The sequence below is a fragment of the Aquarana catesbeiana genome, linkage group LG04 (assembly GCF_042186555.1).
Source record: "Aquarana catesbeiana isolate 2022-GZ linkage group LG04, ASM4218655v1, whole genome shotgun sequence".
NCBI classification, from domain to species: domain Eukaryota; kingdom Metazoa; phylum Chordata; class Amphibia; order Anura; family Ranidae; genus Aquarana; species Aquarana catesbeiana.
The window spans coordinates 440,827,964-440,852,343 of NC_133327.1; the positions used below are offsets into that span (position 1 = coordinate 440,827,964).

At 42.1% G+C, this 24,380-nt stretch overlaps 1 protein-coding gene across 2 annotated transcripts in view; it reads right to left on the reverse strand.

The window, feature by feature from the left end:
* PPIL4 (peptidylprolyl isomerase like 4) overlaps window positions 1–24,380 on the reverse strand; it is a 74,978-nt gene that overhangs the window by 23,886 nt on the left and 26,712 nt on the right. For both annotated transcript variants that reach the window (XM_073627444.1, XM_073627443.1), the window contains exons 6-8: window positions 11,861–11,957; window positions 6,424–6,540; window positions 4,929–5,053 (exon numbers count right to left, since the gene is read on the reverse strand). In XM_073627444.1, the coding sequence (XP_073483545.1) occupies window positions 4,929–5,053; window positions 6,424–6,540; window positions 11,861–11,957 (339 nt within the window). The remainder of the gene's footprint in view (window positions 1–4,928; window positions 5,054–6,423; window positions 6,541–11,860; window positions 11,958–24,380) is intronic.

The following is a 24,380-nucleotide window of genomic DNA, read 5'->3' on the forward strand; positions in this document are numbered from 1 at the left end:
TAGGCCACGGTGGATGAGTTGTCCGACCGTACCTGTACATGGTGGCCCTGGAGTTCCTTTTTGAAAAATCTGAGGGCTAGGCCTACTGCCCTCAGCTCTTTCCAGTTGGAAAACCTTTGCAGTTCGTCGCCCTTCCATGTGCCCTGCGCTAGAAGGGATCCCAAATGTGCCCCCCAGCCTTTGCCACTTGCGTCGGTGGTTACGATCTGCGGGACTGGGATAAGCCACAGACGTCCCTGTGACAAGCTCACTTCCTTCCTCCACCACCAAAGAGATCTTTTTATTTGATGGGGAACCTGTACTAAGGTGTCTAGATCCCTCTGACTGTGGTCCCATACTCTTAGTACATATGACTGCAGGGGACGAAAATGTAATCCTGCCCACTGCACCGCTGGAAGAGTAGACGTTAGAAGGCCTAACGTTGACATTATGGACCTTTTTGACACCAGATGGTTGCACTGGAGGGAGAAAACTGCTCTGTCCAGCTTTAGAATCTTTTCCCTTGGAAGGAAAACTCTCAAAAGCGTAGTGTCCAGCAGGTATCCCAGGTACACAATGCGCTGTGAGGGAAGGAGACTGGACTTTTCTAAGTTCAGCAGCCACCCCAACCCTGTTAGTACCCGCTTTGTAAGATCGAGGTCCTTGATCAACTGTTCTGGGGATACTGCAAATAGGAGCAGGTCATCCAGATAGGCTATGACTGACACCCCCTGGAGTCGCAGGAAGGCCAACGCCTCTGCCAGTACCTTTGAGAATATGCGGGGCGAGGAGGATAGCCCGAAATGCAGTGCTTGAAACTGTAGATGCAGTATTGTACCTTTCAGGTCTATTGCTAACCGGAGAAACTTTTGGGAGGTTTCTGCGATAGGGACGTGTAAATATGCGTCTCTGAGGTCCAGAGACACCATGTAACCGTTGTGTGGCAGCAGGGCCCTGACCGTAAAAATTGACTCCATGCGGAATCTTTTGTAGCAAATTGACCTGTTTAAGGGTTTTAAATTCAGAATCAACCTGAATTTCCCTGAGGGTTTTTTCACCACAAATACATGGGAATAGAACCCCTCTCCTTCCTGTCCCTTTGGTACTCTGTGAACTACGTTCTGAATCTCCAGTTCCTTCAGGGCGTCTACCAAAGCTTCGGCCCTTGCTGTGCAGGGGGAAAGCTGCGTAACAAGGAACCTTTGCGGGGGGGGGGCTTTGAGAATTCCAAGAGATACCCCCTTCTTATGACCCCCAGGATAAATCGATTGGGTGAGAGGGTCTCCCACTGTGGAAGGAAGGCCCCCAATCTTCCTCCCACTGTGCCTAGAGAGTCATTGATCTTTGCGGGCTTTCTCAGGAGGGCGAAAAATCGCCCCTCCTCTGCCCTTGCCTCTTTGGCCCCAAGTTTTCTTCCCTCGTTTGGGAGATTCCTTGCCTTTTTTCGGACGAAACCCCTTCCTTGCCTGAGCTGGGGCTTTCCGTTTAAGCGGAAAGGACTTCTTTTTGTCCGCCGTACGGTCTAAGACCGTCTCTAACCCAGGGCCAAAGAGTAGATCACCTGTCAGGGGTATCCCGCACAATTTGACTTTAGAGGCGGTGTCCCCCGGCCAAGTTTTCAGCCAGAGCGCTCTTCTGGCCGAATTTGCCAGCGCCGCTGATCTGGCCGACATACGGACTGACTCTGCCGAGGCGTCTGCAATGTATGCGATTCCTCGCAGAATCGTGGGGAACGAAGCTAGGATAGTTTCCTTGGCTGTGCCAGCTTCAATATGCTCCTGAATCTGGAAAAGCCAATGTTCTAAATTGCGGGCTACCACAGTAACAGCCATTTCTGGCTTTAAATTACCCACAGTTGAATCCCTTGTCTTTTTTAGAAGTGAGTCTATCCTCTTGTCCATGACATCCGACAAGGCCCCCATATCCTCGAATGCCAGGTCTGTGTGTCTAGAGACCTGAGAGAAGGCGGCGTCCAATTTGGGATTTTTATTCCAAATGGACCCTGCATCCTCTGAAAATGGGAACCTTCTTTTAAGGGAGCTAGAAAAAAAGGGTTTCCTCTCAGGATCCTGCCACTCCTTTTTAATCGTTTCCACCAGAACTTCATGTACTGGAAAAACTTTTCTTTTTTGATCTCCCAAGCCCTTATACATAAGGTCATGGAGGGATAGGGGTTTCTTATCCTCGTGTATACCGAGGGTTGTATATATTGCCCCTAAGAGGTCTTCCACCTCATCCAGGGACAATTTATACCTGGAGATTTTTCTGGACTCCCCGTCCTGGTCGTCCCCTTCGGACTCCTCATGGGAGTCAGACGTGCCACTGTCCGGTTGCCTCAGCTCCACCCCGGAAGGGCCTGACATTTCCTCTGCCATAACTAAATTAGAAGATCTGGCAGGTGCAGAGCCCTGAGCATGAGGCGGGGTTGTATCCTGCTGAATGGGTTTAGAGGGAAGCTGAAACGTCTCAAAAAACGTTTTAAAGGACGAAAAGGTGGATGACAGCTCCTTCACAGAAGCTGCCAAACCAGACTGCTGTTCAGATTCCCTTTCCTTAACCAGGGAGTCTATGCATTCTTTACACAAAACCTTAGTCCATGCTTCCCCTAAACTGTCTCTGCAAGAGGCACACTTCCTTTTAGAGACATGAGTGGACTTTGTTTTTTCTGTAGATTTCTGAAATTACATACAAAAACCACATATTACATTCAGCATGTTTAAGTGGAAACAACCCTGGGAGTGTACCAGAACCACCTTAAGGGAACTGCGCACACCCCCCCACCCCCTGACCACCCAGGGGGTCTGCCCCCCCCCTCTAAGTAAGGAACCATACATGAGGAGGAGCAATCCTTAGATAGAGAGGACCCTTCCCCAGGGAACTCTTACCTTTGGAAGGCTGGAGATAGCGTCCGTATGAGTTGCAGCATCTGCCTCAGACATGACTGCAGGTGGTTGCCTGTGTAGTCTCACACTGTCTCCACGTGTAGCGACTCACTCCAGCCTGAGCCCGGCCCCCTATCAGCACCGCGACCCGGAACCGGAAGTCGCGGGTCAAAGGGAAAGCGTCCGCCCCCCCCACCGGAAATGACGTCACCCGTCGTCCGGCCCGCTGGTTCCAAATTTTGCGGCCTGTACAGAGTACAGGGAGAGCGGACAGTCTCCATGCTGCGGCCCTGTGGACGCGATAGGGGTCCCCCACGACCTGATGCTGCGCTCAGCAAGGAAGGGGTGGCTTCAGCTGCGGTAAGCACCGCCATTCTTTATCCTGGAAGCCGCTGCTTCCCTAGGGATGTTTCTTTAAAAAGAAAAGCCACAGTCTCCCTGACTGCACCCGGCCTGGTTCCTCTGCACAGTGTCTCCCCACCGGAGGAAACACTAATAACTGAGGTCCGGCAGGGGAGGAGAGAATTTATGGGCTGGCGCAGTGTTTCCAGAGGAAGGGGAGGAGACTATCTCTCTATTGTGGCTGTCCTGAAATGACGAAAAGGGAAAAATAAATAAAAATGCTATAAATATATCCCCTATTTTGTGGACGCTATAACTTTTGCGCAAGCCAATCAATATAAGCTTATTGCGATTTTTTTTTTTTACCAAAAATATGTAGCAGAATACATATTGACCTAAATTGAGGAAGAAATTCGATTTTTTTAATGGATATGTTTTATAGCAGAAAAGTAAAAAATTTGTTTTTTTTCCCCCAAAATTGTCTTTTCTTGTTTAAAGTGCAAAAAATAAGAACCGCAGGAGGTGATCAAATACCATCAAAATAAAGTCATTTGTGGGAAAAAAAAAATGACATTAATTTTATTTGGGTACTGTGTCGCATGACCACGCAATTGTCAGTTAAAGCAATGCGGTGCCGTATCGCAAAAAATGGTCTGGTCCTAAGGGGGTAAAATCACTTTAAAAACAAACAAAATTGCAAACTAGTTTCAAAAAACAGTCGTCAAGTCATCAAATGTACTGAAAAATGTTGTAAGAATTTGCATTAGAAAATATCCAGATTAAACCGACTTCCTAAACGATAGCTGGTGGAGATTAGAAATGGTCCTCTAAATTCATGGAGGGGTTTACTTGAGATCACTCTATGATTAAGCACTAAACTACATGAAACTTGTCAGAGGTTTAGGTGCTCTGGATGTACCCTATTACATCTCAAAGATTTATAAACAACAACATTTTCTGGTTTGTGTAATGCATTGTGTAAAGCACCTGCAGCAGCAGATCAGTGTATTCTGATGACAGGGATGTCACCCTAAAGTCAGAATACAAAATGGCTCTTCAGGAAACATTACCCCTCAACCACATCGAGTGTGTGGATGGGAGTCAGGTTTTTTTGGTCAACCAGCTGGTTGAATGAAAAAAACTAAATATACACACACACACACATACACACACACACACACCAATATCTATGGGCTGCTTTAGACAGTAGGCTCAATTCACTAAGCTGTAACCATCATTAATGTCACAATAGCCTCTATTTTCAGCAAAGACTTCCAATAGGAGGTGAAAGAAAACATCACATGGCTAAAAAGAAAGATCACTATAGTAAATACAAGCTTGGTGAAATAAAATGTATATGTGTTGCCTAAATCTATTTTTTCAGTTTTGGATAAAGTAGTGAGGATAGAACTGCATTTTTTTATTGCGGTTTGTGTCCCTGCTGGGGAGATTAACCTCATAAATTTGTCCTGGGGCTGAAAGTGGGGAAAAATACCTAACTGAGGATTTACCTTACTTTGGAGAGATTTCCTCTCCTTTAATGTTGTATCAACAGGACAGAATTTTTTTGGGACACAGATGGTGTCCCAAAAAACAACCCCCCCCCCCCCCCCCAAAAAAAAAAAAACAAAAAAAAAAAAAAAAAAAAAAAAAAACACACACACAAAGACCAAAAACACATGACAGGTTTTGACCATTTGAAAAAAAACTTGAGTAAAAATATACCTTTTTATAGATCCAAATCGGGAAAAGATAATCTCCAAATCCTCATCTGTTGTTACAGGATTTAGTTTGCACACAAAGAGTACATTTTCAGGTGGCTTGATCTCTGCATCTGGTATGTCACCAACCTTTGAAATGAGCAGTAGGCAGTGTCACACAATTACAGCAACAGTACAATGCTGTACAAAACCACAGGGGCAGCATATATTAAAGAAGCATTTATAGGTTTATTAAGTCCGGCAGTTTAAAAAATTATGAGGTAAAGGTGCCTTTTGTGTTACTATACGTTTCCCTTGTAATCTTCTCGATCACTTTAAGCATTATTGTGATTTTTAGAGGAGCCCAAGCAATCATTACTGTTTAAAATACAAGCAAAAAGGATTTCTGCGTTAAATGGTTATCCTTTTAAAGTGGCTGTAAAGGTAGAAGGTTTTTTACCTCTGCGTTGAGTTAAAAAAAACCTTCTGTGCTCAGCTCCCCCCATCCAGGCCCCCCTTATACTTACCTGAACCTGCCCTTGATTTAGCGATGTGCATGAGAGCAGAGGCGCTTTCGACTCTCTCCCTCCTCATTGGCTCCCGATGCGGTCACCCACAGCCAGGGGGGGTGGGAGTGACAGGGGTCAAGCTATGCTCTGTGAGTAATGGACACAAAGAGCTGGCTTGGAAGCCAGTCTGTACAAGTGCCCCCCATAGCAAGCAGCTTGCTATGGGGGCATTCAGCAGACAGGAGGAGCCAGGAGCGTTGGCTTGGGACCTCGAAAGAGTAGGATCAGGGTTGCTCTGTGCAAAACCATTGCACAGAGCATGAAAGTATAAAATGTTTATTTACCAAAAAATAAGGTTTACAAGTCATTTTAAGCTGTTATAACTGAAGCAATTACTGAAGCATCCAGTTGGAATTTTTACAGTAAATTAAATTAATATAAACCCATATAGTGATGATCAATGTTGCATTGTATCCCGATAACTGAAAAAATATGGCAGTTAGGGTTTGTTCACTGTAATGTACCTTGCTTATATTCCACAGAGAGAATCTTAGCTTGGACCACCATAGTAAATTGCTTTTGTTATCATGGATAGTGCTGTAGATAAAGCTGGACATAGTAAAAATTTTCTTTTTGGGATTCAATTTTATTTTAACGATTTTTTTTTTTTTTTTTTTTAATATAAAGAAAAATAAATAACACAAAAAAAAAAAAAAAAAAAAAAAAAACCACACACAGCAGCTACTACCGGTACTAAATGTGGCTGGTGACCAAATGTTCTTTTGACTCTTGAGGAAACAGTTTGAAGCTAAAGTGGGTTAGCGGTGAATCTGGGCTTTAAAAGGTACTTTCCCCTCCTTCCCTCTTCACTTCTCCAAGGAGACTGGTTAAATAATTCCTAGCACAGACCGTTAACGAACAGGCATTAACAAATGGCAGCTTGACAAGGTAATACTTTTTTGTATGTTAAAAAAGTTTTGAATATGCATTTGGAGGGTAGGTGATCTTTACCATTTCCAGCAGGACAGCTCTGGTCTTGGCTTCTTTCTCTGCCAGCTGTTCTTCGACTTCTTCTACTGACTTTCCTTTGTTGTCGTCAATTTCTTCATCTGCACCAATCCTCCCACTCTATTTATTGTATAAAGAAAAACAAACAAAACAATGATAAACATATAAAGGACATCTTTTTCCAAACTCAAAATCAGAACAGAAATGGCCTTCCATACATTAACTCAATAATGTAATAATATATTCTATGCAATACCTCAATAAAGTTTCTTTGAATAGGTGAACTGGTAAGACAATACACTGAAATGTCTCAGAAAACAACACTGAATACCTAGTAGTCTCATTGTTTTCTGCAGTCATCATGACTAGGTCCAGTAAAAGGAAGAGTAACAGTGAAAGTTCTAGCTAATAGATGACAGCATTGAATTTTATGAGGCAAATGTGCAATATATTCAGCATATTGTTCAATCTTTGCTCTGCTAACGCCTATTTCTGAATCCACAAGATTCCAGTGCTCACCACAAAGTATCCAAATCGATCCCAAAATAAGGAGGCACAAAGTCCATGTATAAAAAAAAAAAAAAAAAAAAAAAAAAGAAGAAGAAAGAAAAAGAAGTAGAAGGCTGCAAGGAAAGCAGCTGTATCCATAGATGTTTTATGTGGTCACAGTCATTATTTATTAAGGCTAATAGGAGCTGCAGGCTGCATGTCCTATGCCAAAGTTAAACATTCTGGGAATGGTCCAGAGATGCAACAGTCTTGTTCTGCACAAAACACACTACTACAACTCAGCAAACCATCATAAAACCTGATGGTTAGTTACTATATGTATGATAAAAAAAAACAAAAAAAAAAAACAAAACACACCACACACACACACACACACACACACACAAGGGTGCAACTCCTCGTGCATTACCAACATACAATTTATTGACTCCAACAAATGGATACTCACAAGTGGTTAAAAACAACAGGCATATAATGCATATGCTTCAGCCTTGGGTGGTGACCCATTGTGACCATTTAAGAAACGTCAGGACACTGGGTGGGTTCAGCTCTGAGGAAGAGACTTGACTCCCGAAATGCATTAGCTTTCCAAATCAGATGTTTTTGTGATGGGACTCACCGCCTAAAACTGAAGTATATGAGTTACATGCCTGTTTTTAACCACTTGTATTTGTTATTGGGGATTGAATAAGTGGTGCCGTTGTAATGCACGAGGAGTCGCGCCTTCTTATGTGCGTCTTTTAGAGTTGACTGGAGATTTCCTGATCCACGGAGGGCTTTACCTGAAGAAGTACTGAGCATTTTATTTGTATGGATAGATGTATAATATATATATATATATATCTATATATCTATCCAATGGCTGCACTGCTATCAATCTATCCAATCAAGAGCCGTGAACCCAGGGCAGAGGGACAGCGCGTCCCCGCCGGGTGAAGTTACAGGGCTCAGGTAAGTAAAATGGGGGGGGTCTGGTCACTGCCAAGTGTTTTTTCACCTTAATGCATATGATGCACAGATTCTCAATTGGATTTAGATCTGGACTTTGACTGGGCCATTCTAATACACAAATATGCTTTGATCTAAACCATTCCATTGTAGCTTTGGCTGTATGTTTAGAGTCGTTGTTCCGCTGGAAGGTGAACCTCTGCCCCAGTTTAAAGTCTTTTGCAGACTAACTTTCTTCTAAAATTGCCCTGTATTTGGCTCCAGCCATCTTCCCATTAACTCTGACCAGCTTGAACATCGCAATAAGACACAACATTATATCAACTGTGCAATTTAATGTTATGTTTAATGGTATGTTTTTTTTCTCCTATGTATGTTCTCAAATGTGTCCTATGATTAAATAAATAATACATTTGAAAAAAAAAACTCTGACCAGCTTCCCTGTTCCTGCTGAAGAAAAGCATCCCCACAACATGATTCTGCCAACTACCATGTTGCACGGTGGGGATGGTGTATTCAGGGTGATGTGCAGTGTTCGTTTTCCGTTTGGTTTCAACTGACCAGAGCACCTTCTTCCACATGTTTGCTGTGTCCCCCACCTTGCTTCTCGCAAACTGCAAACGGGACTTCTTATGGCCTTCTTTCAACAATTTCTTTCCATTTTCAGATAGTGGATTGAACAGTGCTCTGTGAGATGTTCAAAACTTGGGATGTTTTTTTAATTTTTATAACCTAAGCCAGCTTTAACCCTTTCACGCCTAAGCCTATTTCTGACATTTGGTGTTTACAAGTTAAAATCCATATATTTTTTGCTAGAAAATTACTTAGAACCCCCAAACATTACATATAATTTTTTTAGCAGAGAATCTATAGAATAAAATGGGGATTGTATGTTGTATTTTATGTCACACGGCATTTGTGCAGTGGTGTTTTAAACGCAACTTTTTGGGAAAAGGGACACTTTCATGAATTTTAAAAAAACAAAACAGTAAAGTTAACCCAATTCCTTTGTATAATGTGCAAGATGTTACGCCGAGTAAATAGATACCAAACATGTCAGGCTTTATAATTGCATGGCAAACTACGGTACCTAAAAATCTCCATAGGTGACGCTTTACATTTTTTTTATGGTTACCAGATTAGAGTTATAGTGGCGGTCTAGCACTAAAATTATTGCTCTCACTCTGACGATTGTGGCGATACATCACGTGTGATTTGAACACCGTTTACATATGCGGGCACGACTTCCGTATGAGTTTTCTTTGCTGCGCGAGCTCACAGGGATGGGGGCACTTTAAATTTTTTATTTTTTTTATTTTTATATTATTAAATTGTTTAAAAAAAAAAAAAAAATAACTTGATCACTTTTATTGCTGTCACAAGGAATATAAACATCCCTTGTGACAGTAATAGGTGGTGACAGGTACTCTTTATGGAGGGATCGGTGATTCTGAATACTGTATATTTGTTTTAAAATCCGGCGCCATTGGCAGACGAGTAAACAGGAAGGGACGTTGTGATGTTGCTTCCGTGTTTACATTCAGGAGACTGGAACGAAGCAGTTTCCGGCTTTGTGCCAGTCTGTCTCTAGCCGCCGGAAGTGGCAGATCAAAGATCGGGTCTCCCAGTGGGACGGGAGGCCCGGTCAGAGCGGCAGGAGGTGGCGATGTCCCCTCCCGCTCCTCCGGGATAACAATCAAGTGGCTTTTAGCCGCATTGGTTGTTATCCCTGGATAGCCGATCGCCCGCTCTAAAAAAACGGTACCGGGATGATGCCTGTAGCTGCGGGCATCATCCCGATATAACCCCCGAAAGCCGGGGCCGCATATCTGCGTACACTCGGCGGGAAGGGGTTAAAGTTCTCCACAACTTTATCCCTGACATGTCTGGTGTGTTCCTTGGCCTTCATGATGCTGTTTATTCACTAAGGTTCTCTAACAAACCTGAGGGCTTCACAAAACAGCTGTATTTATACAGAGATTAAAATTACACACAGGGGGACTCTATTTACTAAATTAGGTGTCTGAAGGCAATTTGTTCCACTAGATTTTAGTTAGGGGTATGAAAGTAAAGGGGGCTGAATACAAATGCACACCATACTTTTTAGATGTTAATGTGTTAAAAAACAAAAAACAAAAAATTGAAATCATTTATCATTTTCCTTCCACTTCATAATTATGTGCCACTTTGTGTTGGTCGACCACATAAAATCCCAATAAAATACATTAACCTCTTTGATTGTAACATGACAAAAAGTGGAAAATTTTAAAGGGGTATGAATACTATTGTATGTATGTAATTACCAAAAGTATTGGAACGCCTGCCTTTACCCGCACAAACTTTAATGGCATCCCAGTCTTGGTCCGTAGGGTTCAATATTTGAGTTGGCCCACCCTTTGCAACCAGAACAGCTTCAACTCTTGGGGAAGGCTGTCCACAAGGTTTAGGAGTGTGTCTATGGGAATTTTTGACCATTCATCCAGAAGCACATTTGTAAGGTCAGACACCGATGTGGACGAGGAGGTCTGGCTCGCAGTCTCCACTCTAATTTATCCCAAAGGTGTTCTATCTGGTTGAGGTCAGGACTGTGCAGGCCAGTCAAGTTCCTCCACCCCAAACTCGCTCATCCATGTCAACCTTGCTTTGTGCACTGGTCCAAAACATTTGGTGGAGGGGGAATTATGGCGTGGGGTTGTTTTTCAGGGGTTGGGCTTGGCCCCTTAGTTCCAGTAAAGGAAACTCCTTAAGGCGCCCAACCAAGACATTTTGGCCAATTTCATACTCCCAACTTTGTGGTAACAGTTTGGGGATGGCCCCTTCCTGTTCCAACATGCCTGCACACCAATGTACAAAGCAAGGTCTGTAAAGACATGGATGAGCGATTTTGGGGTGGAGGAACTTGACTGGCCTGCAAGTCCTGACCTCAACCCGATAGAACACCTTTGGGATAAAATTAGAGGAGAGACTTTGAGCTGGGCCTTCTCGTCCACATCAGTGCCCGATCTCAGAAATGCGCTTCTGTAAGAACAGTCAAAATTTCCCATAGATACACTCCTAAACCTAGCCATCCCAGAAGAGTTGGGTGGGCCAACTCAATATTGAACCCTACAGGCCAAGACTGGGGTGCCATTAAATATCATGTGCATGTAAATGCAGGTGTCCCAATACTTTTGGTAGTGTGTGTGTGTGTATATAATGAAAAAATTCAGAATAAAAGAATCTCCCTGCAAAGGTAATATAATATGCATCACATACTAGCACACTATGATAATTTTACCTTAAAAACAAAGTCTGCCAGTGAAGCGCTGTCACGGGAGTTGCGGTTCATATCACAGAGCTCTGAAGGAATGGTATGGGTATGATGTCACCAGTAGCTGCTCACTGGAATATCTCCTAAACGGTGAGCGTTTAAGAGATATTCATTTTACCTACAGATAAGCTTACCTGTAGGTAAAAATAGGTGAAAAGAGTTTACTATCACTTTAAGATTTCTTTTACTAAAGTAAAGCAGTTAAGCACCTTCAATCACTGTGAAAGAGCCTAATTTTATCTAACATAATAAGTGGGCCCTTAAAGGGTAAATTGTGCTGTCCTCAAGTAGTGACAGGAATCCCTTTCATATGCCCCTCTTGTATTCATGTTGGTCATTTCAACTGATGAAGGAGAGATAATCGTACTCAGACTATTCTGGATAGGGGATAGGAGTCTGTGGAATTATGTACCTCTTAAAGAAGAACATGTATATTGAGTTGCAGCTTTTCTGCACGGAGTTTGCATGTTCTTCCCAGTTTCCTTCCACTCTAAAAGACATTCTGGTAAGTTATTTGGCTCCTGTCTAAATTGACCCTAGTATGCATGTATGCAAGCATGCATATGAGGTAGGCACCTTTGACGGTAAGCTCCTTAAGAGCTGGAACTGATGTGATGTGAATGTATATGAAAAAGCACTGTGTAAAATTGTTGGTGCTATATAAATACTTACATCTAATTGCTCTTTGGTGGGTTCCGGGGAGCGATCTGGAATAACCAGTCCTTGTGGATCATCAAATGGATCATCTAGAATCACAGTATGGTTTATCCTAAGACAACACAGTATTTCATGTTTATTAAAAATAAAACTGTCAATTCTAAAACAAAGCGTAAGTGTATTGAACAAAAAAAAGTCACAGAAGCTTTTAAAAAACTATTTTTTTTTTTTTTTTTTTTTTTTTTTTAAGTATATGAATTTGTAAACGGAGATTTTTTATTTTTTTCTTAATTTTTGTATAGAATCTTTGATTTGCACTACACAGGATGAACTGGATTGACTGGTGTCTTTATTCAACCTTACCAACTATGTAACAAATAAAACTTTGTTTTTATGACACAGCATTTACAGAGCACCAAGATAGCTAAAAAACCAGAGCAGCATTAGCACCTTGCCACTTGACTGGCTTTGTCTTCAGCCTTTCCAAACCTTTCTAAATATTACTTGGCTGCCCAATTACGCCTCTTGGCTTCCTGACTCACTTTGCATGCATACAACCACTGGACGGAGTTGGAGAAGTTATGGATGGCCCCAGTCCACCCAAACTCCATGCTATGGAGTTCCTTTCCTCTTACACACCAAACTCAGCTACCTTACATTGCCCCGTGGCCCTTCTATACACTTTGTGTCGCCAGGCCCAAAGGCTATACCCATTAAACTACAGCCGCGTTAACTACCTCCTTTTTTATTTACCCCCACTATACCAGACAGCCTAACCTCCCAGATGTCTACAGTATGGAAAACTAGAGGCCTCTTCCACTTTGACCACTTGGTGGATCACAGAACTAGGATTTTGCAATCTTTCCAGGAACTCCAGAAAGCCCATGATCTTCCTAAACAAGCCTTTTACGGTTACCTACAAATCAGATATTACGCCCAATCCTTGACAAAAACTCTTATGTTTTTTCAATTGACCCCATTTGAGAGACTTTTTTTTTGATGGCCTGTCTAGTAAAGGGCCGATCTCCCAAATTTACAACATTCTAAAATTTCCCTGCCTTCTCATACCCCCTCCAAAACATCTCTACAAGTTAAAGTGGGAACAAGTTTTAGGAGAGGAGCTCCTGGCAAATATGGTTTCAGGCAGCAAAGAGCTCCATTTGTACTTTGTATAAAGAAAACCAGTATAAAATTACTTTCACTGGTACTATACTCCAGACAAATTACGTTCTATATATCCCACTGCAGATGATAGATGCTGGAGATGTAGGAGGGGTTGTGGGAACTCTCCAACATATTTTCTGGTCCCATCCACTATTGCACCTTACTGGCAGGCAGTGCATGTACTCCTCCATCAGGTCTTTGACTCCTGGATCCCATTAACCCCTAAAGCCTTTTATGGGCTTAACACCTATAACATCCAAACGACTGTTATCGCATCTCTTTACAGCAGCATGGTGTTTAATAGTGCTTTGATAAAAACAGTGGACGCCACTTTTTTTGACAGAGCGCCATGCTAGGATCCAGGATGTTCAAAGAATTGAATATCCAACGGCCTCTCTGAATGACTCCACGGATAGTAGATCTGCAAGATCTGGCTAAAATGAGAAATCACAATTTTTTTGCTTAGACTAAAGATCATGATTCTCGTGACCTAACAGCTTTCACATTATACAAAAAAAATGGGCTAACTTTAAGGTTTAGTTTTTTTTTTTTTTTTTTAATTCATTAAAGTGTATTTTTTCCCCCAAAAATTGCATTTTAAAGACCGCTGCACAAATACAGTGCGACATAAAATATTGCAACAACCACCATTTTATTCTCTAGGGTCTCTGCAAAAAAATAAATAAATAAAATAGAATGTTTGGGGGTTCCAAGTAATTTTCTAGCAAAAAATACTGATGTTAACTTGTAAGCAACAAGTGTCAGAAAAAGGCTTAGTCTTTAAGTGGTTAAACTGACCTCATTTACAGACCAAAGTTCATTCCTTTGATCTAAAAGATACTTTGTTTATAAGCAAACAAATTCAGCAGCTCCAGGTGGGTGACAGTGCTCCAAAGTAAACAGTTTGTAGGTAGGGGTGCACACCTTGTCATTGCAGCAGAAACTAGTGTGGAACAAAGAATGAAGGAACAAAGAATGGCCACACTCCCATACACGATGCAATTCGGACTTTTTGGAAAAATAAAAAAATCAGCACACAATGGTACATAGGCAGGGGCACACGGGTGACGCATTTCACACGACTTGCGTGGGGTCTGACAAAGCATGCAAGTCATGTGAAATGCATCACCTGTGTCCCCCTGCCTATGTACCATTGTGTGCGTTTTTTACTTTTTCAATAAATTAAAATTGCATCTGTATGGGAGTGCAGCCATCCTTTGTTCCTTCATACTTTGTTTATAGTCATCTCCCAGCGCTGACAATGTTGCAATAAACTTGGCAGGCTGCCTGTTTATTTTTTTGACAGCTGTCAGCAGAGAACTCTCTGCACTAAATAAATGCTGAATTAAGATCGTGAGAGGGATTGAATCGAGATCGCAATTTTTTTAACGATTAATCATGCAGCTCTACTGGATACACATAAGAGGACCTGGGAGTTGTGGTGTGCCACAGAATACCCCCTTGATTAACGCTGGTCATCATTGTGTATAACCCATCCTTTTCTGCTTGGGGGTGGGTGCGGGGGGGGTAGGCGGGCTCCTCTGGTTCGCAAGACACATTGGACATCTTTCGCTCTTTTTTTTCCCCCTCTCGCCTCTTTATTTCCTCGTTTAGGTCTCTTTTTCTTCAAGAGACTATGGTATACTGCCGATTCCTTGTTTCTATACCCACTCTATGCTTAAATTGGCTTTCTTTAAAGCAGTAAGCAGAGTTTATTATAAGGTAATTATGCCTGATATAACTTTTGGATGTGCCTTTCTTGAGCAGTTCAATTGAGTATAACTGAATCTGCCCTCTCACTCTGATGTATTATCAGTCGAATTGGTCCCGGTTTGTATGTTATTGTGGACCCCCCCCACTTTTTCGGTTGTCATCTGTATTGTGGGGGTGGGGGGACACCAAAAAAAACTTTTAGACTGAATCATTTGATAAAATTCTAAATCATTACATTTAAATTGCAGCAATGTCACCTTTGGTGAAGATGTTCTTTGGCAAATAACATACTTACTTTCCTCCCTGGTTGGATGTTAAAGGCCAAGTTCACCTTTTTGCACCATGTTTCACCTGTTTTTAGAGTCTAACATGGTGCAAATGTCTACCACATCATCCCTGCTGGCAACAGTAAATGGGGTCTTTTCTCCCCCCGCACCTGGCATCACATTAGAAATCACCACGGCTGGCCAGAGCTTGTCCCTTACAGTCACATCATTCATTCACAAACATCTGTGAATTAACGAACTACAAGTCTCATCTTCCTCCACAGCAGATGAACTTCTAATTCTCAATGGACTGCCAGTAATCAGAGCACTCATAGTCCATTGAATCTTCCTCCAGCTCTCCAACTGATACAGCCTGTACAGAGATGCATACAGAGAGCCGGAAGAAGAGTCTGCAGGAGCCTGGCATTGCACCTGCAATCTACTGATCGCAGGTGCAATGCTTTGTAGGTTCCTGCAAAATAGAAACATTTTTTATTTTTTTTCAAAGGTGAGTCTTTAATCACTGTTAATGCCAATTAAACAGAGGTAAACTGCAAAATCAGCAATGATAAATATCATTCCATACAAAAGTTTATCGGCCTCTGAACACTGCCATTTACATGGTTTAATAAATGCAAACAGTAACTGTTGATTCTGCCACAAATCCAGTGCTGTCCTATCACAGATTGCGGTTTCCAAATCAACCTGTGCCCCTGTCTCCAGCAGTTCATGTTTCAGCTAAGTTAGGATCAGTTTGCGGTTTCACCCTAGGTCTCTTTTATTCCATTTCTCTACCGAACCACTTCAGATTTAGAAACATGCTGTAGATCTTTTTCACTCTGAAAGTTTAGATGCTCTTGCACTTCTGCTGTAAACTGGTTATTAGTAAGAGTACTGTTGAACACTTCCTCCAAATTCAAGTCTGGGAGAGCAATTTAAACCTGCTCAGTGCATTTGGTAGATAGTTGCCTGCGCAAAGACCTATATGACTGTTACCAGGCTCCTATCCCCATGAACCCTGTTCCAGTTCTGATACTCGTTTACAGCCAATGTTAGTTTGACGATCCTTATTATCTGATCGCTGTGACCTTGCTTGACTGGGCCATGATAGTGGCTTCCATATGTAACTAAGGGCCGCAAACCGGGAGCAGTCCACAGCAAAGCTCATCATCCCTTGCTGGGTACTCTGGAGAACAAGGAGGCATTCCTTGGACCCTTCACCTCAGCCTGCTTCACGATACCTGTGCCCTGTTAACGCTGCAATTTTATCTCAAGTAGTCTCATCTTCCTTCCTAGGTTTCAACTTATCTGCAGAACAACCTCCTCAAGGAAGAGGGCCAGGGGGTAGGGGGGAGGTAGTGTAGAATCCTAAAATACCTTCTGTACTAGAGTAATAACTCTGTTCCTCCATAAATACAGTACAGAGAAAGTTAGTGTTGTCACCCTAGGACATAAGGCCCTGTTTAACACGGGGCAGGTCTGTTTTTTTTCAGCAGGAGATCTCTCCGCTCCCGGATCTCCTTCTGTTCGTTTTCAAATCGGAGGTAGGCAGGTGCAAACAAACAAATGGATATAAAAGTCTGATCGGGTCCGCCTGAAAAGTTGACAGGCAGACCCGTTTAGAACGCTTGTGTGAAAGGGGCCTAAGGTGTTACTGGCAGGATTATCATCAGGTAATCTCCCACCACACATGCAAAATTATGCTCATCCAGTCCAAATAGGTTCCAAAGACTAGTTGGCAACTAACCCCCAACCACTGACTTGACCATTAGGCGAACCCTCGGACTTAAAGCAGAACTTCACCCAAAAGGAGGAAGTTCCGCTTGTATGCATCCCCCTCCACTGCCACATTTGGCACATCTTTTGGGGGGGGGGGGGGGGGGGGGGTGACATATTTGAATGACAATACGCTCAACATTGAGTTTACATATGAGCATAGTAAGGACATCATAAACTTTTCAGACATCACACTTATAGGCAGCCAGGAAACGGAGTATTGATACCAGAACTTTCCGCAAGCAAAGTGCAGGAAATTCCCTGCTCCTGGCTACCGGTTGTCACCCCTCCCACACTAGTCGCTCAATCCCAGTTTGGGAATTTTTTTGGGCCAGGAGAAACTGTCCACCTTGGATAGCTTCTATGATGAGTGTCAAAATATTTCTAAACGTCTTAGAAATCGTGGCTACCAAACAGTGGCATCTAGATAGAGCCATTGCCTCTAATAAGAGTAGAGACGATTTGATCTCCAATAGAAGTAAATCCAAGATTAAATATATGGGAGGCAATTGCCCTGTAACATTTGTAACTACCTTCTCCAAAGAATACAATCAAAATAAAAAAAAAAAAAATCATTTTAAATGGAGATGGTGATCTGGTGAATGTTTTGACTAATGGCTACAGTTTTTCTTGCCGCCGGGCATATACCCTGGGCAAGTCACTGTCCCCCAGCTTATACTGGTCAGTCTTACCTTCCAAAAACCTGGCTTAGTACCAAAGGCTCATACAGCTGTGGTCTGAACACCTGTACATACTGCAGTAAACAGATTAATTATTATTATTATTATTATAATAATAAATCACAAGTCCATGACTTCCTATCACAACGGCAAAACATTCCCCATTAGGGATTTTATTAATTGCAGTACAAAATATGTGATATATGTAATTGATTGCAGCCTCTGAGGGTTACAGTATGTAGGATGCACAACAAGGTCTCTGCACACTAGGATAAGTGAGCATTATAAAAAAGGTACTGCCTCATGCAATAATGCATGATGACAATATGGCCCAAATTTACCTTCTGTGCAGTGCAGAAAATTAAAACAAGCATGGAGGGGACACACACAGAAGACTTCTAGAACAGGAAGTGAGATGGATCCTTTCTTTGGGGACACAGATCCCCGCTGGAATGAATTACAGATGGGATGTAGATTTATCCCTAAATAGTGCAATCCACTTCCCTCATCCCTTTTCCGACATTATGCTTCTGTCTCAGTTTCTATATTTTTAAGTCTTCACTAACTACTTAACATTTTTGACTTTTGTTGAAACATGTTTACGAGGTCTTTTGCCTCTCCTGTTTTATACATAGTGGTTTAACATGATGCCATATGGACCTTACACATGAGCTACATGCACCAGCATAGGGATTATTTTTTCTTCTATGATTTATCATTATTGATATGTTTTTCTTTGTGACGTGTGTGTGTGTAGGATGATCATGTATAGTACTCCACTGTGCTTTTATATCTTGTGAAACATCTTTTGAAACATGAGATTATAGATTTTCTCATCTTTTGTCTCAATTCTTTTCCTGCATTTTGGCACCTTGATTATTAACTTCATTGCTCAGTTAATTGCTTCAATTTATCATGCAAATTGATTTTGGGATGTAGCTTATGAGTATAAATGTATTGCCACTTTTATATTCAACATGCTACGACTAAGGCGGTTGCCAAAACACATCAGTTGTTTTCCTTGTTTTTTTTTGTAACCAGCTATTAAAATTGCTATATGGGACTACAGAGTTTCCGGCTCAATCCTTTAACTTGTAGGGGGAGAGGTACCTGGTTTTGATAGGTACCCAATACGACTTCTAGGTCAGATCACTGCGGCGATCTGTGCCAGAGGTTTGCGCGTCTTCGTGGCACACTTTGGGCCCCTTAGTACCACTTGAGCATTGTTTAAACGCCACGACCTGAGTATTGTTGCTGACCATGTCCATCCCTTTATGACTACAGTGTAACAATCGTCTGATGCCTACTTCCAGCAGAATAATACGCCATGTCACAAAGCTCAAAAGGATCTCAAACTGGTTTCTCGAACAGGAAAATGAGGTCACTGTACTCCACTGGCCTCCGCAGTCACCAGATCTCAATCCAATAGAGCACCTTTGGGATGTGGTGGAATGGGAGATTTGCAACATGGAAGTGCAGCATCTGTGTGATGCTATAATGCCAATATGGACTAAAATCTCAGAGGAATGTTTCCAACACCTTGTTAAATCTATGCCATGAAAAATGAAGGCAGTTCTGAAGACAAAAAAGAGGGGGGCCAACCCGGTACTAGCAATGTGTACCTAATAAAGTCTCACACACACACACCCTTACAAAAGTGAGCACACCCCTCACATTTTTGTAAATATTTTTATTATATCTTTTTATGCAACGACAACACTGAAGAAATGACACTTTGCTACAATGTAAAGTAGTGAGTGTACAGCTTGTATAACAGTGTAAATTTGCTGTCCACTCAAAATAACTCAACACACAGCCATTAATGTCTAAACCGCTGGCAACAAAAGTGAGTACACCCCTAAGTGAAAACGTCCAAATTGTGCTCAACATGTCAATATTGTGTGTGGCCACCATTATTTTCCAGCACTGCCTTAACCCTCTCAGGCATGGCGTTCACCAGAGCTTCACAGGTTGCCACTGGAGTCCTCTTCCACTCCTCCATGATGAGATCACAGAGCTGGTGGATGTTAGAGACCTTGCGCTCCTCCACCTTCCATTTGAGGATGCCCCACAGATGCTCAAAAGGGTTTAGGTATGGAGACATGCTTGGCCAGTCCATCACCTTTACCATTAGCTTCTTTAGCAAGGCAGAGGTAGTCTTGGAGGTGTGTTTGGGGTCGTTATGTTGGAATACTGCGCTGCGGCCCAGTCTCCGAAGGGAGGGGATCATGTACTGTGACATACCGAAGTAGAGCATGTTGCCATTCATGGTTCCCTCAATGAACTGTAGCTCTCTAGTTCCGGCAACACTCATGCAGCCCCAGACCATGACACTCCCACCACCATGCTTGACTGTAAGCAAAACACACTTGTCTTTGTACTCCTCACCTGGTTGCCGCCACACATGCTTGACACCATCTGAACCATATAAGTTTATCTTGGTCTCATAAGACCACAGGACATGGTTCCAGTAATCCATATCCTTGGTCTGTTTGTCTTCAGAAAACTGTTTGCAGGCTTTCTTGTGCATCATCTTTAGATGAGGCTTCCATCTGGGACGACAGCCATGCAGACCCATTTGATTCAGTGTGCAGCGTATGGTCTGAGCACTGACAGGCTGACCCCCTCACCCCTTCAACTTCTGCAGCAATGTTGGCAGTACTCACACGTCTATTTCCTAAAGGCAACCTCTGGATATGACCCTGTACACTCAACTCCTTTGGTCGACCATGGCAAGGCCTGTTCTGAGTGGAACCTGTCCTGTTAAACCACTGCATGGTCTTGGCCACCATGCTGCAGCTCAGTTTCAGGGTCTTGGCAATCTTCTTATAGCCTAGGCCATCTCTATGTAGAGCAACAAGTTGAACTTCCAGTGACCAGTATGAGAGATTGAGAGTGATAACACCAAATTTAAACACACTTGCTCCACATTCACACCTGAGACCTTGTAACACTAACGAGTCACATGACACCGGGGAGGGAAAATGGCTAATTAGTCCCAATTTGGACATTTTCACTTAGGGGTGTACTCACTTTTGTTGCCAGCGGTGTGGACATTAATGGCTGTGTGTTGCGTTATTTTGAGGGGACAGTAAATTTACACTGTTATACAAGCTGTACACTCACTACTTTGCATTGTAGTATAGGTGTAATTTCTTCAGTGTTGTCACATAAGATAAAATAAAAAGATTTACAAAAATGTGGGATCTGTACTCACTTTTGTGACACACACACAGGGTAAAATAAGTATTGAACACGTCACCATTTTTCTAGGCAAGTAGATTTCTAAAAGTTGCTGCTGGCATGAAATTTTCTCCACAGGTCAGTAACAACCCATGCAATCCATACATACAAAGAAACAAAAAAAATAAGTTCAGAAATTAAGTTATGTGTAATAAAATGGACTTATGTCTTTTTTCAACCTGACTAACTATGTATGTAACTATGTAAAATGGAATGACACAGAAAAAAAAAAAGTATTGGACACATGGAGAAAGAGAGGTGCAAAAATGCAATGAAAGCCAAGACACCAGCTAAAGTCTATCAGTAATTAGAAAGCAATCCGGCCCCTTGTCAGTGCAAATTATTATTCAGTCTCAACTGATGGTCTATAAAAAGGTGTCTCATTACCAATGTGTTACCCAAGAAACACCTCATGATGGGAAAAAGAAAAAAAAGAGTTTGGTCAAGACCTTCGCAACTTTATTGTTGCAAAACATACTGATGGCATTGGTTACAGAAGGATTTCTAAACTTCTGAATATTCCAGTGAGCACTGTTGACGCCATAATCTGGAAGAACATCATTTCACCATAAACTGGCCACGACCAGGTTCTCCTCGCAAGATTTCTCACAGCGGAATGAAAAGAATTATGAGCCAAGGATCACTTGCGGAGAGCTTCCGAAAGACCTGGAATTAGCAGGTACAATTGTTTCAAAGAAAACAATAAGTAATGGACTCAACCACCATGGCATGTAATAACACGCTCACCACGCAAGACTCCATTGCTGAGAAAAAAGCATGTTGAAGCTCGTTTAAAGTTTGCTGCACAACATTAAGATAAGCCTGTGAAATACTGTACTGGGAGAATATAGTCTGGTCAAAGGAGACCAAAATTGTACACACAATGCCATAATACACACCATGTTTGGAGGTCAAATTAGGGCTGGGGAAAAAAAAAAATTGATTTGAATCTTGAGTTGAGAGGTCAAATCGATTCAAAATTTCAGCAAATCGATTTTTTTTTTCCCACCAGGATCGGCGCGGACACCGCGTCGTTTCTGAGGAGCTGCAGGCAGGAGTTTTTAAGCGAGGCCGTGGCTTCGGCCTAGTCCGCGAGGCCGGACGCAGCGGACTAGGCCGAAGCCGCGGCCTCGCCTAAAAACGCCTGCCTGCAGCTCCCCAGGACCGGCGCGGTGTCAAAACTCGATTTGATTTAGTTTTTAAAAAAAAAAAAAAAAAAAAAATCGCCCAGCTCTAGGTCAAATGGCATTGCACATCACCCCAAAAACACCATACCAACAGTGAAGTTCGAAGGTGGGAACATCATAGTGTGGGGCTTTTTTCAGGCAAAGTTCATATTATTAAAGGAAGGACGAATGGGGAGAAAAAAAAAAAAAAAAAAAAAAAAAAAAAAAAAAAAAAAAAGATACCAAAACATTCTTGATAAAAATACGCTGCCATCTACCAGGATGATGAAGAGGAAATGAGGTTGGACATTTTAGCAAGACAATGATCCCAAACACAAAGCCAAGAAAACTCTCAATTGGTTTGAAAGAAAGAAAAGAAAGCTGATAGAATGGCCCAGCCAACCACCTGACTTGAATACAAAAGAAAATCTATGGAAAGAACTAAAGATTAGAGTTCATAGAAGAGGCCCACTGAACCTTTAAGATTTGTGTGGAAGAACGGGCCAAAAATCACACCTGAGCAATGCATGCAACTACTTTCTTTATACAGGAGGCGTCTTGAAGCGGTCGAAAAAGGATTTTGTACAAAGTATTAAATAAATTTCAGTTAGCATGTTCAGTACTTTTTCCCTGTGTCATTTCATTTTATTACACAGAACTTAGATTCTGAACTTATTTGTTTGGATTTGAATGCATGGGTTGTTACCGACATGTGGTGAAAATGTCATGTCAATAGCACCTTTACAAATATATTTACCTAGAAAAATGGTGACGTGTTCAATACTTATTTTACCCGCTGTAATTACAGTGCCTTGCAAAAGTATTCACCCCCCCATTGCATTTTTCGTGTTTTGTTGCCTCATAGCCTGGACTTAACATGGATTGTTTGAGGATTTGCATCATTTAATTTACAGAACATGCCCACAACTTGAAGATTTTTTTTTTTTTTTATTGTGAAGCAAACGACAAATTAGGACAAAACAACAGAAAAAGTCAATGTGCATAACTATTGACCCCCCTAAAGTCAATACTTTGTAGAGCCACCTTTTGCGGCTATCACAGCTCCAAGTCGCTTTGGATAAGCATCTATGAGCTTGCCACATCTTACCACTGGGATTTTTGCCCATTCCTCCTTGCAAAACTGCTCCAGCTCCTTCAAGTTGGATGGTTTGCGCTTGTGAACAGCAATCTTTAAGTCTGACCACGGATTTTCTATTGGATTGAGGTCAGGGCTTTGACTATGCCATTCCAACACATTTACATGTTTCCCCTTAAAACACTCAAGTGTTGCTTTAGCAGTGTGTTTGGGGTCATTGTCCTACTGGAAGGTGAATCTCCGTCCTAGCTTCAAAAATCACACAGAGTGGTACAGGTTTTGCTCAAGAATATCCCTGTATTTAGCACCATCGATCTTTCCCTCAACTCTGACCAGTTTCCCAGTCCCGACTGCTGAAAAACATCCCCACAGCATGATGCTGCCACCACCATGTTTCACTGTGATGGTGTTCTTTGGGTGATGTGATGTGTTGGGTTTGCGCCAGACAGTTTTCTTTGATGGCCAAAAAGTTCAATTTTAGTCTCATCAGACCAGAGCACCTTCCTCTACATTTTGTGAGTCTCCCACATGCCTTTTCGCAAACTCAAAACGTGCCATTTTGTTTTTTGCTGAAAGTAATGGCTTTCTTCTGGCCACTCTGCCATAAAGCCCAACTCTATGGAGCGTACGGCTTATCGTCGTCCTATGTACAGATAATACAGTCTCTGCTGTAGAACTCTGCAGCTCCTCCAGGGTTACCTTAGGTCGCTGTACTGCCTCTCTGATTAATGCCCTCCTTTCCCGGTCTGAGTTTTGGTGTGCGGCTGTCTCATGGCAGGTTTGCTGTTGTGCCATGTTCTTTCCATTTGGTTATGTTAGATATGATGGTGCTCCTAGAAATCATCAAAGATTTGGATTTTTTTTTTTTTTTTAAATAACCTAACCCTGACTTGTACTTCTCAGCAACATTGCCCCTTACTTGTTTGGAGAGTTCCTTGGTCTTCATGGCAGTGTTTGGTTAGTGGTGCCTCTTGCTTAGGTGTTGTAGCCTAAAAAGGTGTGTATATGTAATGACAGATCATGTGAAACTTAGATTGCACACAGGTGGACATAATTTCACCAATTATGTGACTTCTGAAGGTAATTGATGGCACCAGAGCTTTTTATGGGCTTCATAACAAAGAGGGTGAATACATACGCACATGCCAATTATCAGTTTTTTTTTTTATTTCTCAAAAATAGTTTTATGTATATTATTTTGTATGCCCCTTGCACCGCAAGTACAGGAACGTATAGAATAAAGCATTTCACGTGAAAAAAAAAAAAAGGATTTGAATTGATACCTAAAGGGGTTAGAGAGGAACTTTACATTTAGTAAAGTTTGCCTTTGGGGAAACAGCCCCCATACTTACCTTTAGCACCAGGATCTTGACCGTTTGGCCATGTCAAGTGTCAAAAAAGTATTTTCTTCAAAACAGTCCAGACTGGGCC